We start from the raw sequence: 17651 nt of genomic DNA, 5'->3' as shown, positions 1-17651 counted from the left end.
GCACCCACGCCTGCCACGCTATTCAACAGGAGCGCTCGGCGGAGCCGCGCGACGTTCGTGCGTGGTGTGCGGTGTGCGTGCATTGTGATCTTCGCGTTACGTTACGTGACCGCGGCGGTGATTCGGCGGCACGCGAGACGGCGAGACGGCGTACGCGCGCAAGAGGAGAGAAGGCTCGTCGCGCGCACGCGAGTCGGACGGACTCTCGAACCGCGCCCTCCGCCCTCCGCCCCGGACCGTGAGTCATGGCTGGTATCGTACCGCTGTCTGGTAGATCCGGCAGAAAACAGTGGACGCTACACGGTAATCATCGCCGAGGTCGCGCGACTCACGGAGGAGCGCGTACGCCGGGGACCGCCCGGGCGACGGCGTTATCGACCTCGCGTTTCGTAGGCGCGCGCACGTGGCTCGCGATGAAAACGGCGCGACATTCGACGCGTTCCAATACCTGTCTGTCGAACAGATGAGGGTGAATCGTCGAACGGGGAAATGATGGAGATTATAATCTCCGACAGATCCCCGCATCGCGTCGCGAATTTAATTAAATGAATCGCTAATTGACTTCTTGTTGAAAATTATCATTCTCTTGTTCTAACAATCTTGCAGTATTGGGAAAAAACAACAACAAAAATAAACAGTTATTAATTGGCAATTGATATGTAATTATCATTAACGAAATTGGAACAATTTGAATAAATTAGATTGAAAATAATTAGAACAAGAATAATAGAATAATAATGTTTATATATTTATATCAATCTTTATTACTTCAGCTTATATTATACCAAGAAATAGAAATGATATATGTAATAATAATAAATTCATAATAACAGAGATTGTACGTAATAATAGAATATATCATTATATTTATGTGTCGCTCGCAATGAAAGCGATACGTGAAGCTCTCTATTTATAAACTGTCAGCTTGTATGTCTCATGTGTATATATATATATGATATATGTGTTGATATAACAGACATGAATTCTGATTAGTCTTTTTTTTTCTGATTAAATAGCTAATTCTAAGTCCTATTGATAGATGGACCTAAAGGGTCTCTTAGACGGTTACGTTCCCGATTGGCAGAAGACGGCTGTCCGGAATCTCAAGTAATTTTGGCTAAGCAGTTGTTAGAGGAACAATGTGGTAAGTTGAAGTATACGCCTGGCAACAAAGTTTCCCCCACGTTGTTCCATCCTTGCTTATGCTACATGTAGTGTGTAATTTGTATCGTATATTTCAAGAGCTTGATGTTGATAAAGAGGAGAACGCAAAGTTGGGCGTTTACTGGCTGACAAAGGCCTCGGAGCAGGGAAATCTGGAAGCGACTGATATTCTTAGAAAGTGCTTGACGACTGGTCGCGGTATTACGGAGCATAACTATTACGACGTAAAAAGTTGTCTAGACATGACGCAGGATGAGAAGTTGGCCAGAAGAGCGGCAAGGGAGATGTTTATGAGGTAAAAGAACAAAAAAAAAACAAGTAACTAGACATTAGATGAATGTACTCCACATACCGGATATATATAAATATACTGCTTTATCAGTTTATCAAACGGCGAGGACTTTATAACTACGGAGCAGCTACAAAAACGTATGAGAAGTTTGTCGTCTCCATCGACCAGTAATGCCGATTATTTTCAATCGAACAGTACCTGTAGCAACTCGTCGCAAAAAGGACTGAGCGACAACGATAACGATTGCTTCCTTAGAAATGGACTTCCTGACGATTCCCCATCTATAAAGGATGAAGACCGAACGAGCGACGTGCACGGTAAACGAGATCACCGGATTTTTTCATACCACCTTCTTTTTATTGCTTTCTTTGTCTGTATTTACGTGCGTTTTGTTATGTAATCGCAGGTTGGACGGACCAGGGTAAGAAAATCACGGAGGCTGCTCTGGTATCCGCGGCTGCAAGTTACGCGCGCGGTATGCTTCCGATAGTATCGCACGCTCTCTGCATGGTAGATCCTTCCGAACTGGCGCTGGACACGATACCGTTGCTGCAGAGACCATTTATTCATCCGGTCGCGTCGCTGAAACGTTTCTACAGTTGGTTGGTCGAGACCCTGGGCCATAGAGGCGCATCGATCAAAAGGATTCTTTTTACGTCAAAACTACACATTCTCCTGTTACTCTTGCTGTATTCCTTGTTGGGTACGGAGAGCCTAATACTTTTTATACCGATGGCCCTTTACTACCTCTCGTTCGTAGTCATGGTGGTGGCTACCTTCCAAATGCTCCAACGAAAACGCGAGTTCAACAACTTCCGCGTGTGGTCGGGCCTATTTCTCAGCTACTCGGGCGGAAATCTGAATCCCGAGGAAGCGGAGTATCAATTCTGCCGCAACAACCTGAAACCGTACGGGCATTTCTTTCTTGCGTTGCTGCTGAACTTGATGATCTATCCTCTGATAGCCCATCAATGGACTCCGCAATCTGAATTCACTATAATAGCAGTCACGCTCACTCTCATCACGCTCTGCAGCTTTATGTGGAGAGACTCTTCGCGATTTCCCGATTTTCTGGCCCTCTTCAGCTTTGGCGTGCATGTACTCGCCAAGTATCCTTACGAGACGGATATGGTCGTGGCTCAAAGCTGGAGATTCTTGGACATCCGAGTGCCAACGTTCGCGTCTTATGTTGTTGGCAACGGCATAGAGTTTTGTCTAAACTTCCGCGCTGTATTTTATCTCCTGATACCGGCGGTCTTCGCGAAAATGGCCGCGAGAGACGGCTGGCGCGGCACGTATCGGATCCTGATACCCCATTGCGTTACCCTGAGTTGGTGGCAAATAGCAATCTTCAGTTCTCAAGGTGCCACATGGTACGGCTTGATCAGAGGCGCTCTCGCACTAGTTGGTATGGTCCTATTTCTTCCAATCGCCGGTATTGCTTCCATCATTTTACCGATCGTAGCCATTGCCAAATATTTGTCAGAAAATGATATGGCCATGAGGATATCAGTTACTACTGTACTCGGAGGAATGCCGTTTTTTACTTCGTGGTATCTGAGAAGGACCAGATCATCAAGATTTAATTGGATCATTACGCTTATGCAAGTACGTATAACGTCATATTTCTCCATCTTAAACTCGGGCATATATTTCTAACTTGTATATAAAATATAAATATTTTCTCCAGATTGTTTTCGGCATTGGCGCTGCGACATTCTTATCGTGGCCGATGATAATGGAATACAACCAGAATTCCGACGAGGCATCGTACGATATTGCTTCTACCTTAACATGGGATCAGTATCAGAACTACTGTCACCAACCTGCGTGGGAAGAATTGTCATCGAAAGCGCAAGTGCAGGTGCAATGCGCTCAATTGGAAGGCATACCCGTCTCGTGGGAAGGCTATGTGACAAATATTAGAGTAAAATCAATAAAGAATAATATTGCAGTTGTATTAAACAGGTTTCCCGACAACATTAGAACAATACTTAGTTGCACGTATGGGGAACCGTATGAAGAAAATTGTAATTCGGGCGATGATACTCGCAGAAAGAGCTGCAAGCACATGACGAGCATCCAAAAAAATAGGAATAAATGTTACTTTCCGGCGTGGGATCAATACGAGTTTGAAATATTTGTCAAGATGAAAAGCGGCATATGGGGAAGTACGACGGAGATATGTCTTATTGCGGACCATTCTTTCACCAATTTTAGTCTGAATATATATCCGGGCGACAAGATTTGGTTTTCCGGTGCGCTTTTGAATAATGGCTTAGAAACAGAATCTCTTCTCGGTGGCGCCGAACCGCACATCGATTTGGAAGAGGTAGGCTGTCTCGCGTGCAACTCTCTTGATTTGAAAACGTCTTACAAACGTTACAGATATCGTATAAGTTTAAGCTCTGTTATCAGAGATCTTTGTCTCAGCGTAAAGACTGTATTGAACTTTCTGTTAAATCCGATTGTGATGTTCAAGTGATGATATTCTAAATGACTGAATTCTTTCGATCTCTCTCTAGCTTTTTAGATCTAATGTAGTGAAATTTTTTTCGATATCTATCGTTACAGTTTGTTTAACACGATTTATATTAAAGGAAAATTAAACTATTATGAGAATTTCTAAATTCTGAACAAATAAAATTTGGAAATAGAGCGCTAAATTAATTCTTAATTCGTATATAGTTAATTATACTAAGAAAATACAATTTTGAACAAATTTGGTATCTATATTTGCAGTGTAAACCGTAATATATTTATCTTATAATGTCTTAAAAGACATTTCAAAATGAAAAACCTATTAAAAGATTTTTATGTGGACGAATAATTTAACGCGATAATCGATTATTATTCTAATAAATTATCATTTTTCGCGTTACAATGTTACAAATATACTGTACTGTACAAAACAGCATGTTATATGTGATGGCACTCTATATACAGTTTAAACTAAATTAAATCAAGAAACTGTTATGTATATAAAGCAGCGTTTCTTCAGTGTCTGACATACATGTAAATGTGTGTGTGATATGAAAGTAGAGAATAGTGCAAATATTTCGATGTTACCGAATGCCTCAGGCAATATATATATATATTAATAGTTACATTAGGCTTTCATGAAAAAGTCATAGGCCCATATTTTCAATTCTCTTTTAGCGATAAAAGAGAGTTGAGAATATGGGCCATAATCAGTTTCAGAGTATTATATGTAACATATATTTTAAGATTTATATATTTTCCTAAGCATTACTGCCAGTAAAAAGGAAAAAGAGAGAAAAATGCTTGATATTTTTGTATTCCGTTTTGGAGAATGATAAGAGATGATCTCTTTGATCTTGTTTTAATATTATATGTAGTAAAAATTGGATGTCTTACTAGGTTTATAGTATACATTGTATCATGATAAAGTTTTAATTAGTTAAATGGCAAGGCAGTATGCAACCTAATGTAAATAATCTTAGATTATTTAGTAAGCTATTATTATTATTAAGTGAAATGTTATCTAAAAAAAAATTTTTTTTCTGTAAAACTAATATTTAAAATTTTCTGTAAAACTATTCTGTTAGAATACACTAGATTTCAACATTCAATTACCTGAAAAATGCAGCTTTTAAAGAACACTGAAAATATATGTACAATACAAACAACAATTCACTGTACATCGATGTTAAGTGTTTAGATCTACAAACTATTAATAAGCATATCTATCGATAGAATTAAGGAGAGTTTCGTCATTGTATCACACAACGACAATAGGAACCAAGACCACAGTATAGCAAAGAGAGAAGACACGATATAGATGTGCCTTGGTGTTTTTCCGTTTGAATGATTTTAATGTTGATAATAAAAGTACTCTATTTGCTCCTTCAAAGCAAACAAATAAACTAATGCGTTAAAACATCATGAACTCTTGCATTCTGATGTGCAAATGTATATTTTTGTCATGAATAATATATATTCAGAAATACATAAAATTCAAAATATTGTCTTATTCCGATATCATCGTGTAATGAGTTCTAATACCTTCATACTCATCTTCTGTGAAAAAGCAAAAAAAACCTCTTCGTTTAGAATTCTAGATATATTTATTTTGTATTTGGCAACATGATACATTATTGTTTCGAATGATAACATCATCTCGGTAACAAGACAATTGTTTATTAAACGGTTTGGTTCCCTTTTTCTTAGTTTCCATATAAAAGGATTACAATACAGAGTTTTACTATGTATGTAGTTATTTTATATTGAAATACAGTAGAATCCCCCCCACATTGCATATACTTTCATGCAATGTTAGACATTATTCTAACACTGCATAATTCTTATGGCCAGTTGCCTGTTTAGATAATTGCATTTATATAATCTGCAAGTAATATTTATCACAAACTGTATGCAATATGGGAGCTTTGAGTACATTAATTTCCTTTATGTACAAATATAAAATCTATGTTAATAAAGTCTTTTCTGTATTTAATCTGCATATGAAATGATTACGCAAAAAAAATTGCATAAATAGAAATTAAACTGGATTTCTATAATTTATCTCCTTAAACAAATATCTCTTTTATCTGTGATGTATTATTTCCTTAAGTATTTAAAATCACTGGAGTTTAGAATTAATTAGTTCCAACCTATACAGACAAAAAGGTTCTGGAAAAAGTATATATTAGCATAAAGATCTCGTGCATATGAACATTTGGCTTGAAATTAATACATATAATATACGAATTTTTCCAAGACCTTTCTAAAATACAATTAATAATGTACATGTCATACATTCATTATGATATATCTCTCCATTCTACATATTTTTTATAAGTCAAATATATAAAAACTTATTTCGTTAAATTCCACCTGGCATTTCAAAAAGTAATAACTTTGGTAAAGGAACTGTAAATAAATACGTATTTTTACTGACTATAATAAAATCAAATAAATGTACATTGAGTCCAATCAATGACATCGACAATTAATCCAATGGGGCAACATTCTGCAAATTGGAATTAGAATACTTCTATTCACATACACACACACATACACGTCTCTCCTTTACCTTGAAGACTTTTATTCTTATAGACAAAAAAAAAGATTTATATCTACTAATTTTTTAATAGAAACCCCAAATAAAGACAGTCTTATGAGCATTTCGTAATTTACGCTTTGTATACAAAAAATCTCGAATAGAAGAGAAATCGGTAAGCTGCGACGCTCAAGACACACACATACACTACCTAAAATCTGACTTAGTAAAATCGTTTTCTACTATTTTCTTGATGCTTTTGGTAAAACATAATGGCCATGACAACACAAGCTATTAAAAAAAGCGCACCAACTAACATCAGTAGGAAAAGTTTTATTCCACTCATACTCGATTGCTTCGGATCTTCTATGCGTTCTGAAACAAGAGATTTCTATTAGAATACTAAATTTATACACATGTACAATAACAATTTATTTTTAACTGCATACCTCTTGGTGCGTCATAGAATGCTGCTGATGGCACAATTTGTGATCTGTCTTCTTGATCCTTAGGCTGTAAATTGACATATATTTTTAAGTATCGCTAATTTGTTTACTACTCTAATGAAATAGTTCACATCTTTATTTGCTAACGAGATATGTGCTTTACATGTATAATATCAAATATTTAATATAATAGAAGTATTGAAAAAGAATAAATTTAGTTTTTGCTTACATCATCTGGTAAGTCTAATTCAAACAAACGAATTGACAATATATCATGATTGTCAGACAGATCACCCGTGGTAGCAGAAATTCCAATGTAATATCCTGTTGGAAGCTTGACTTGATTCACTTGAAAGCATTGCTTCCATGCTGCTTTGTTGGAGAGATCCGTGGAAACTTCATTACAATAAGAAAAAAAACGTTATAAGAAACATAGAGTTATGTGTGAGTATATGCGTGTAATTCTGGTCGGTAAATAAGTACATATATGTATGCGTGTATACATACATTTGCAATTCAAGAAAGAGACAATTATGAAGCTGGCACAAAAAAGCAGAAAAAATACAATTCACGTAACGTGCCAGGACAAAGTACAAATGATGAATAAGAAGTATAAGAAAAGATAAAATTTAACAAACGATATATTATGACACACGCTATAGTATAAAAGACACAATATGTTTAAATGTTTAATTATCTTTACGTACCAGTTAGGACATCTCTTTCGTATCTTATAGCTAAGTGTGTATCATGTTCTAAGTTTCTGAACTTTGCTTCACAACCTGCGAGTTGCGTATGAGTGCCGTCGCGATCGTGATCGTAATGCAGAGATCCATTGTTGACCATTGCTGAGATGTAAGGATGCTGATGCTGTCACAAATAATAATATTCAAGTATCAAAAGAAGATACGGAAAAATAAAGACATAAATATGAGAATATTAAGTTTTGGATGATTGAAAACAATCAAAGTTACGTAACCTTAATCGACTACTCAAACTATAGTCAGATTTTATAAGAATGCATTATTAACATACATTATGTTGGCCATTATGATTGCTGTATGTGTCAAGTATCACTGCTAATCCTTGGAAATAATCCTGACTCCCAAATACCGGACCTGACTTCATCCTTTCCTTGGCATACCAAATGACAAAACCATCTCCAAATAATTCCTTTCCCTTTCCATGTACTTTGAATTGAATTTGCAGTTCCCAATTTCGTATATGGCACGGCTATAAACACAAGTTTAAAAATCTTAATTAGTAGACAATACATATATATCATATAGTTTTTACATTAAAAAGTTATATGTCGAAAACATGTGCAAATATAAGTAGAATATTTACCACAGAATTCCATAAGGCACCTTGTTTACTTTGTAAATCAGGTGTTAACCTGATATAATTATTGGTTACCATTGTGCTTCCCATGAAGTCCCAGTAAGGTATCGTCATACTTGTGCCTATTATAATAAACATATCTTTATAAATAAACTAAAGCATTTAAATCGTAAATATATAGAACAGTACAAATTATAAATATATAAAAGGAATGATAAATGCACATCAAATATAAATTCAGGAATAAAATAACATGTTTATTATAACCCGAATGTATAAAAGATGACATAGATTGGATAAATATTTAATAGCTAATGTCATAAATAATTAATTTACAGTCTACTTAATATATACAAGATAAAAATATATTAGAAACTCATTGCATGTTAAAACTTTCGCCGATATCATGCTATATACATCACTAATCTCTCTCTTTGAATATTTTTAATATCATATCACAAAAAAATTCTTTAAATTATCAATTTATCGATCTTCAAGAAAGTGATTTGGAAAAAAAAAATAGAAATCGCGTTCTTTTAAAAAGTGACTCTTTGATCTATACATATTTACTAATCTTGCGACACAGCTATGAAACATGTAGGTACTTATCTCTTTTTTCATTAACGTTACAATCTATGAAAAATTAATTCTCTGCATTAATTAGCCTTAGTTAGTCACCTCGTAACGTCAAACTAAGACCGTGGTCAAACCTATAGTGGACTGACTCACGGATTGCGATTAGATGATAAATGAATTAGCAAATCCTGGTGCGCGACAGGATTCCCAGAGGGAATATATAAATTAAAAGATTAGACTTCACGCATTTTTTTTAAGAAAAAAAAATGTAGGTATTTTTTTTTATTAACGCTGCTATCTTTAGAAAGTAATAAATTCTCCGCATTAATTAGTCGCCTCATAACCTCAAACTTCTGGTGGACTGGCTCGCGGATCGCGATTAGATAATAAATAAACCAGCAAATCCTCCCGCGCGCGCTGGCACGCAACAGGATTCCCAGAGAGGATCCATAATTTAAAAAAATTGAGTTCACGCGTTTCTTTTGAGAAAAAAAATCGACTCTTTGTTCCACGTATATTTACTGATCTCGCGAATGTTGAAACAGCTGCGAAAGACGTAGGTGTTTTCGTCATTAACGTCGTTATCTGTGGAAAGTAATAAATTCTCCGCATTTTAATTAGTCGCCTCGTAACCTCAAATTCCTGGCGAGCTGGCTCGGAAATTACGGATTAGATAATAAATGAACAAGCGAATTCTGGAGGGTCCCGACGCGACGGGACTTTCGCGAGATCTCGGGAGGCGCGATAAGGGAACGGAACGAAATCGGCGCACCTTGATACGGCCTGATCAGAGAGTGTTCTCGCTTCATGTAGTCCTGCGTGTTCCATTCCGTAGCGAGGGACTCCAGGACGCCGGCGAGTAGAAACAGCCACGAAATCGCGCCCATGTTGACTGCTGACTCCCGATCGTTCGTTTCGACTACAAACAACTACAAACACGTGGGTGGAAGAGTCACAGCGCGCACGGCCGAAGTAGAAACGGACAGCACCACCAGAATAAAGGCCATTCACGATTCACGCGCTCGCCGAGCTAACCAACGTCCAACTCCAACGTCCAACGTCGTCCGTCGTCCCCGACCCCCCGAGATCCGAGTCATCCGAGATCCGAGCGTCGCCGAGCGATTCGATTCGCGCCCAACGCGACACTCGACAATCGATAGTGTCGATTATCGTTGTGGCCGGTGGTCGCGAAAATTCACGCCGAGTTGACCGTCTTCGATCAGTAGCTCGTCGGTGGCAGAACGTGTCATATCTCGGCTCGCGTTCAAATCGTTGAAATCGTTTGGCGAATCCGGAAACTTCGGGATCGAGTGCCATTTCACGGGGAAAGAAAGAGAAGCTGAGAAGAAGAGTTTCACGGGAATCGAAAGTGAATCTCGCGCGCGAGAAAACGTCGGGAGTGTCTCGCGAAGTAACTTTTCGTCTTGACTAATTGAAGCGCCGTTATATCGCGATTCTGGCGATTGCCCGAGAATGATCATACATATGTTTAGGTATGTACCGTATGTACGTGCATATATTCTATAATTGGTCGCATTTATAACGACTGTTCCATTATTTTGGATACACGTCGGATCTTAATTCTACATTATATGCGTAAAATTATTGCGGCTTCGCCGCCCGGCCGTTTCGATTCAATCGATTCTTCTTATTCGAGGATCGCCACTTTGCCCGTTCGATAGTTTCAATATGGCGGTCGGTTGTGAAAACGCGCTACAGTGCTAACACGTAGGTATCGCGTTCGAATCGCACTGGTGGTTCTTGTGATTTACCGTTCGCAGAAGTGAATCTCACGTGAAACTGATCGCGTACGTCGCGTGTATAATCGGGTTATCGCGATTTCGGCAACGACAGTGAACGATCCAAAAGTTATCTCCATCTCTCCATCACTCCAGGAGCAAGGATGCACCGTCGCGGTCGTCGTGAGGTACGTATATTGATATCTTTTAATATCTCAATATCGACAGATAAAAGGACGGATGGTAACGTTACGTTACGTTTCGTTTCGCGTGCGTAATTAATGTAGAAACTCAATCTTTACGGTTCTTCGCCGTCTGTATTCGCCGAAAAGACGTCGGTCGCGCGAGCCTCTCGAAGTGGGTTTTTCGCGAGACCGTTGGTCTTATAACAGATTTCAGACGTGTGTTTCATCGTCCGAACGTATCTCGCGGCTATACATTCTGATTTTCCGAGCATCGATTATGTTTTGATGTCTACGTTGCAGGCATTAAGACCTTTTTATTGATTAAGAGTCTGCAGGTACCAGACAAATCAAATTCAGATGATACATAGAATTGAGAATTTTATTATTGTTCAACAAGCATTCAAAGTAATATATACATATAAAAAACTTGTCTAAAAAAATTCAAAAATTAACGATATTCTCCAGTATCGATATACATATTTCAATCAATATATCGAAATACTATGTATTTCGATCAAATACGCCGAAATATCGATATTTTACGCTCCTCCATACATCCCTAGCTTCAATTCGTACGCGAGCGCGCGAAAGCGACGACAACGCCACCGCAAATGCCGCCATCGCCGTTCCATGGCCGCCGCGTTTGCACCCGGGATTGTGTCATTACTGTCATTGTGTGATTTCGCCGGACGCACACGAGGAAACGGCGAGGGCTTGCCGGTCGTGTATGTATGTACACATGTATGCGCCGCACACACGCGCGGTCGGTCGCTCCTAGTTCACGTTCACGGGTTCACGGTCAGTTCGAGTCAATTCCGTTCCGTGCACGATTCCCTCGATCGAGTCGTCGCCCGTAATCCGACATACTCCGAAGCTCCGCGGGTCGCCTCTAAAGCCATCGTCGAGAGCCGCGATCCCGGTCGTCTCGTGCGAATTTTTTTTTTAAAGCGTCTGTGAGAGAGCGGCCGGCCGCTGACGCGCATCCGCGCCTGCGCACGTGCTCGCATCCATCGTGCCCTCTCGTTGTGCGTCGTCGCCGTCGTCGTGCAATCGGTCGGCGGTTGTATGGCGTCCTGCGTAGTACGTACGTGCGCTTGAACTCGACGGAGCCGTTCGTCCCGCTCTTCCGGCTCTCGTGCACGAGATACCGGCGCCCGCATTCGTACGGCGAGGTCCACGTCGCGAGTAATCGGCCGCGACGAGCGTAAGAAAGGGCGATTATTAATATTTGAGCGGAGGAGGAGGCGAGAGCTAGCGGAATAAAGAGAGAGATCGAGCGAGAGGAAGGGAGAGAGAGAGAGAGAGAGAGAGAGAGCGTGTGTATGCGTGTGTGAGAGAGTGCGAGTGGAGTAATAGTAGAAGCAAGATCTTAATTTGCCGTATACGCTGTAAGTGGGGGACCTCACGCGGGCTTGTTGCGTTTGCACGCAAGTAAGGATCGGCAGACAAAAAGAAAAGAAAAAAGGGCGTGGAGATTAATCGGGCACAACTAATAGGCACGCCGCTAATCGCAGTCGTGGCCATGGGTAAGACGCCAAAGAAGGCGGCCCCTGGGGGCGATGAGAGGAATTTGTACGTTCGGAGGCTCAAGGCAACGACCGCGCCGTCGAGAGCTTCTGAATCTAGCTTGCCCGAGAGACAGCGCGAGTCCGAGATTTCGAACAGGTTTGTAGAAACAATCAGCAAAAACAGCGAATCGCAAGTTCCGCCAGAGTTTCTCAGTCCGCGCGGGATGTACGTACGCTTGTTTCTCTCTCGAGTCTTGCCCTCCGGTCAACTCTCCCTGGGCCATCCTGGAGTGGAGTTGGCCTTGGATTTAGTTGTAAACTGTTTGCGCACGTTGGCATTTCGATGCAACGCCTGGAACTTGTTGGTTGCTTGCCGCTGTAGTTTACAGGGTGTCGGAGCTTTGTGTTCTGTAACTGTTTGCTAATGAATTGGGAGACTGGGGGCTATCGAGATCACATCTCGTAGCGTTTCTTAAATATATCTCTGCGATACTCTGTAATCGTATCATGTAAGTGTCACAGAATTTTGATATGAAGAATTAATTTGGCTGGTAATCCAGATATCATCTTTAAAATAAGAGTCGAGTCGAGTCGAGTCGAGTCATTTTAAGACATTTTGAGATGAAATAGATTGATGAACAAGACACCAATGTGTTTTTCAGGTTTTTTATTTTACAAAGAGAATATTATGACGATGCATGTAAGAAACAAAAAGATATTTTTATTTTTAGACATGAGAAACTTTGGTTTATCTTCTTTACTTTTGAATTTGTTCCTCTCATCACCTCCAGCATTTCTTGCTCAAAGGCCATTTGCAACATGGCTTATCTCTTCATTGATTGTGAATATCTTATTTTTGTTTTAGGCCAAAACTGACTGGAATACAGAAAAAAATACCGTCTGGACCAGGAAAGAATTTTAAGGTATAAACTTTTAATTTCTCTTAATTCCTTATTTTATTATGATATATTTCAAAATTGTTATCTGAAACAATACATGTATATAATATGATTATTTTGATTGTAATATAAAAATATTAAATAATTATTTAGAGATTATGTTATAACATATTCATGATTAACATATTCAATGATTGAAATTTATTACGTTTTACGTATTTAATGTGTTGTGCTTTATCTGTTTGGACAATATTAAGTATTAATTTCTTAAAACAACACTGATACTCTACTAAGAACCTTTATTAAATTACTATTAAGATAATGTTATCTTTTAGGGCTGACATCACAGTCTCCGATTAATGTGATCCTTCGATTAAACTCACTCTGCATCTCTTTCTAACTGTCCCCCTAGAAAGAGACGAAGAGTGAGTTTAATCGGAGGATCACGTTAATCGGAGACTGTGATATCGGCCCTTAGAAGATTAGGTATGGGCTTATCACACAGTTCGAATTTATAACGATACTATTTTATGTATTATAATGGTTTGATATTGTTTGTGTGTAATATGTTTACAGGTCGGTTTTTTTATTTTCTTAGCTAAATCAAATATTTTATAAATGTATGTTATCAGTTATTAACAATTTTATATATCTGTGCCTCCTTACATTTTATAATTTATATATAGAGAAAGAAATGGAAAGAAAGGAAGAGACAGTAAGAAAGTTAATTGAAAAATCTAATTTTATGTAATATAAAAATATTTTATCTGTATTAATTTATTTACTAATATTTAGTAACAATTTGATTCTTACTTGCTAATTTTATGAGAAAAATTTTCGCTTATATACATATATATTTACATATATTTTCAGATTTAATATAATTAAAATTGTAGAAAAATATGCATAAATATTATGTATAAATAAGAATATTAATTAAATATAATTCACAAAATAATTGTAAATTTATTGAAACGTACAAATAGCTCATGCTAATGATAAGTCTATGACTTTCAATTATTTGTTAAGTTCTTTTTGCATTGCCTCTTGGGTTTTTGCAATGTGGAAATAATGTATGTTATAGAGCAAACTTCGTCCTCCAGCAAAAGTTGAACATCAAGCAATAAAGCAATTAAAAGTACTAATGAAAAATCCAGAAACCAAAAGTGCGGAGATGCAGCTGGGATCGGAAGAAGCTGAAGTCAAGTTGAATGTTTCAATTCACAAAGAAAATGTTACAGAAGAGAACAGTAACAACAAAACTATTGAACCTGAGAAATCTACTGTGAGCAAAGAATATATTGATCATTCCTCCGAACAGATGTCAAGCGAACTTCAAACTTCTACGAAAACTAACCAGGAAGTTATATTTGTGGAGAGCAAAACTGTTTCCCAAGAAAAACAAGAAAAAGAGGAAGTCTTATTAGAAAATGTTAATGCTGAAACCAAAGAAGTGGAAGAGCAAGATGCGAATGATATTAAATTAACATATGAAATTGATCAAAGTTTGGTAAACAATGGAGAAGAAAAATTAGACGATAAACCAAAGGACAATGATAAGGGAGAAGAATTGCCTCCGGTACAGGAGGAGATGAAGAACGGTATAAATGAAAAAGAAGAGATGCGAAGCGAAGCTCAAACCGATAATGAGAGCTACTCGGTCGACATTGTTGAATCCACAACGTCGGAAGTATTCGAAATGTCGGAATCCGTTACACAGAGCGACACTCAGAAGGATAAAGAAAAGATCGATGACGCTGCAAATGATGCATCATTCATTTCTTACGATTCATCTATAATGCTAAAAGATGTACAAATCAGACTCAACGATTGTCTGAAAGATAATTCGAAGCTCTATGACGTAAGCAATTCGGAAGGCATGCCGAGTCAACATTTAAGAGACCTGTCATTTGGAAAGACGCTGAGAAACATCTCGGGAAGACATTCCATCGGTAGACTGCGTCACGTTACTTTCCGTGAGAGAAGGATATCACCGAATAGTTCTCTTTTCGTGAATACATCGACTATGTCTATGCCGCAGGATGAAGGAACAGAAGCTAAAGTCTTACATTATGGTAGCGGTTTACTATCCGACAGTTTCTCTACGAATGGTAGCCCATTGGACAGAAAACGTAAAATTGAAACAGAAAATTGGAGCTCGGTGAAAAAGCAGAAAACGGATGGAGAGGGTAGTTTACTAAGTACATCTATAAATCTGTTGAAAGGTTTGCGCATACCTAGCATGCAGGTATCCACGCCGAAAGCCACACCTTATAAGTTCGACTCTACCAAGTTAGACATTAGCGGGATAAAGAATGATGACAATAAAATGACGGCTGAACCAACTGAGAGTACAAAAAAATGGTGTGTTATCATGTAAACTATCATGGACAGTCAATGTGTCATTATACAGAAAAAAAGGGGAAAAATTTTTATATTTTCGAGAAAAGTACCAAAAAATACACAACTAGAAGCATTGATTTTACCTTTTGCTAGTAAATAGTTTCTTTTCTAATTAATTAATTAAAAATAACTGTATCCTCATTTTATTGTTTTTAAAATTTTTTTGAACAGGGGTTGTATTTCTTCTCTAACTTTCGGAAAGTTTTTTCGAAATTTTAAAATATAATATAGCTACATTTTCAACAATTAAATTAGAAGAATTCAATGCTATTTCCACCGTGTAAATTGCTAAAATTGTTGTAGTGCATAATTTTTCTATATCAATTTTGGGATAAAGTTATTTAGAAAGGAAAGAATAAATTATATAGTGAAGAGTACAATTTTATTAACTTTTGACATGACTATTTTACAAATAAAGACTTGATTCTATGAAATGTACCAACATTTAATGCGGTATAATATAGAATATGATAAAACCCACATGTACAGAAATGTAATGTGTTTAATTTTAGTATATGTTTCCGACCTATGATTTATGATTTATAATTATCTTTAATGTTTTAGATAGATCATGATAAATAGCTTTTACTCCTATAAATAAAAAAGAATCCGTAACGTAGCGTCATATTAATCTAACAGAATGCTTATTTGGGAATAATTTCTTGAATATTGTTTTATGCATATGTTATCTCATCGATATTATCGTTAGAAAATTCATATTTCATATCCGGCGCTTATTCATACGATGTAATACTCATATGTAATATTAGAAAGATATCTCTCCGTGTTTAATTCTTAATAACGAAATATAATATTTATATTTCTAATTTGTAATTCGTTGAATTTGACAAGGTGATTAAAAATATATTGTGTCCACCACAAATTGAGTTATCACGAACAAATTTTTGCAAGTTAATTATAATACGAAATTATATATATATATTTTTTCTAGCAAATTGTTACTACCAGATAAGTTGCAACGTTACTATTGCATTTATAATAGCAGCGTTTTATGTTTTATGACCTACTCTATGTAATGAAATATTGTTGATTATTATAAACAATCCATAACACATATAAAAGAAGATTCGATGATTACATATTATATAATATTAAGTATATAATTTTTTATTGATACAAATTATTTCTATATATTTTTAAAAAGAACTTGATAATTATTCATGCAACTTATTCGGAATATTTATCGAAAAATATTAACATCTAAAAGTCGACAACTGTAAAAATCGAAGATATAAGATATAAATGCGAAATTGTACGTTATTATACAGTGTATCTCAAGAGCAAAACAAGAAATGACAAAGAGAAAATGTGTATCTTTGAAAAAAAAATTTTATTTTGCATACAATCTTATTTGTCAAACTCTTGCATTCAAGACCTCTCATTTGCCATAGATTTAAATATATTCTGATGTTATCCATTAAGGATGATATTACGTTGCCTTTATATTAAATCTTTGTTGGGATATATACATAGCATATATATGTATCGAGCTAGAAATATTACTTCGACCTTCCATCATATAATAAATGAGGATTAGAGACTATCAAATAATTCGACCAAAGCGATTTCCAGTGTCAGTCGATCTATTCGTTTAGGTCTGTCGAGGATAGTTATTAATTTTTAAAATTGTACATTATACCATTGCGAAAAAAGTGGTTTATATATTACAATATTGGCTAATTTTCTTATTAATACAAAAAATGTAATTTAAATCAATAATTATTCAGGACTAAACGAATAATCGTTAGGACATACTTTTATACTTCGATCAGTAGAAACATTAGAGATATACCTAAGAGTGTACATAGGATGAGATTTATAATAAACTCTCGAAACTACAAGCAAGCTTGTTCATTGATTATTTCACCGAGCAACTCCACAAATCTTTATCTCTGCGTTAACAAGAATAAATCTTGGATTTTAAATACGAGATTATCGTGTATTCTTACTTAATAATATGTCAGATAATCATGTTATGTTTACTATACTGCTGAATTTACATTATTAACTTCGATTGTATATGTTTCCAGTATGTTTTTATATCTTTGCAGTAT

At 36.8% G+C, this 17651-nt stretch overlaps 3 protein-coding genes across 6 annotated transcripts; 2 read left to right on the top strand and 1 right to left on the bottom strand.

Annotated features, from left to right (window-relative positions):
• Positions 1-17: 17 nt before the first annotated feature.
• On the top strand, positions 18-5440 carry Wfs1 (wolframin ER transmembrane glycoprotein wfs1). 2 transcript variants are annotated; one of them, XM_071771716.1, is made up of 6 exons: positions 18-303; positions 1040-1144; positions 1243-1459; positions 1547-1773; positions 1863-3064; positions 3147-5440. In XM_071771716.1, the coding sequence occupies exons 1-6, from the start codon at positions 246-248 to the stop codon at positions 3939-3941; spliced, it is 2604 nt and encodes an 867-aa protein (XP_071627817.1). In that variant the 5' UTR covers positions 18-245; the 3' UTR covers positions 3942-5440. The 2 variants fall into 2 exon arrangements, with proteins under 2 accessions (XP_071627817.1, XP_071627818.1); XM_071771717.1 differs by having other exon boundaries at positions 1017-1144.
• Positions 5441-5525: 85 nt separating this feature from the next.
• On the bottom strand, positions 5526-9922 carry LOC139809100 (vesicular integral-membrane protein VIP36). Its single transcript, XM_071771754.1, has 7 exons — positions 9615-9922; positions 8273-8388; positions 7961-8158; positions 7633-7795; positions 7155-7321; positions 6929-6992; positions 5526-6854 (listed from the first exon to the last, which is right to left on the bottom strand). Exons 1-7 carry the CDS (start codon positions 9727-9729, stop codon positions 6703-6705), a joined length of 975 nt encoding a protein of 324 aa, XP_071627855.1. The 5' UTR covers positions 9730-9922; the 3' UTR covers positions 5526-6702.
• A 1906-nt stretch (positions 9923-11828) lies between these two features.
• Positions 11829-17438, top strand: LOC139809091 (uncharacterized). 3 transcript variants are annotated; one of them, XM_071771732.1, is made up of 4 exons: positions 11829-11970; positions 12160-12431; positions 13140-13197; positions 14258-17438. In XM_071771732.1, the coding sequence occupies exons 2-4, from the start codon at positions 12289-12291 to the stop codon at positions 15551-15553; spliced, it is 1497 nt and encodes a 498-aa protein (XP_071627833.1). In that variant the 5' UTR covers positions 11829-11970; positions 12160-12288; the 3' UTR covers positions 15554-17438. The 3 variants fall into 3 exon arrangements, with proteins under 3 accessions (XP_071627833.1, XP_071627835.1, XP_071627834.1); XM_071771733.1 differs by having other exon boundaries at positions 11850-11970; positions 12263-12431; XM_071771734.1 differs by having other exon boundaries at positions 11832-12292.
• Positions 17439-17651: the final 213 nt, after the last annotated feature.

Source organism: Temnothorax longispinosus, chromosome 2 (genome assembly GCF_030848805.1).
Source record: "Temnothorax longispinosus isolate EJ_2023e chromosome 2, Tlon_JGU_v1, whole genome shotgun sequence".
Taxonomy (NCBI): Eukaryota; Metazoa; Arthropoda; class Insecta; order Hymenoptera; family Formicidae; genus Temnothorax; species Temnothorax longispinosus.
The sequence above is the reverse complement of the archived record's forward strand: the minus strand, read 5'-3'. Positions and strand labels throughout refer to the sequence as shown.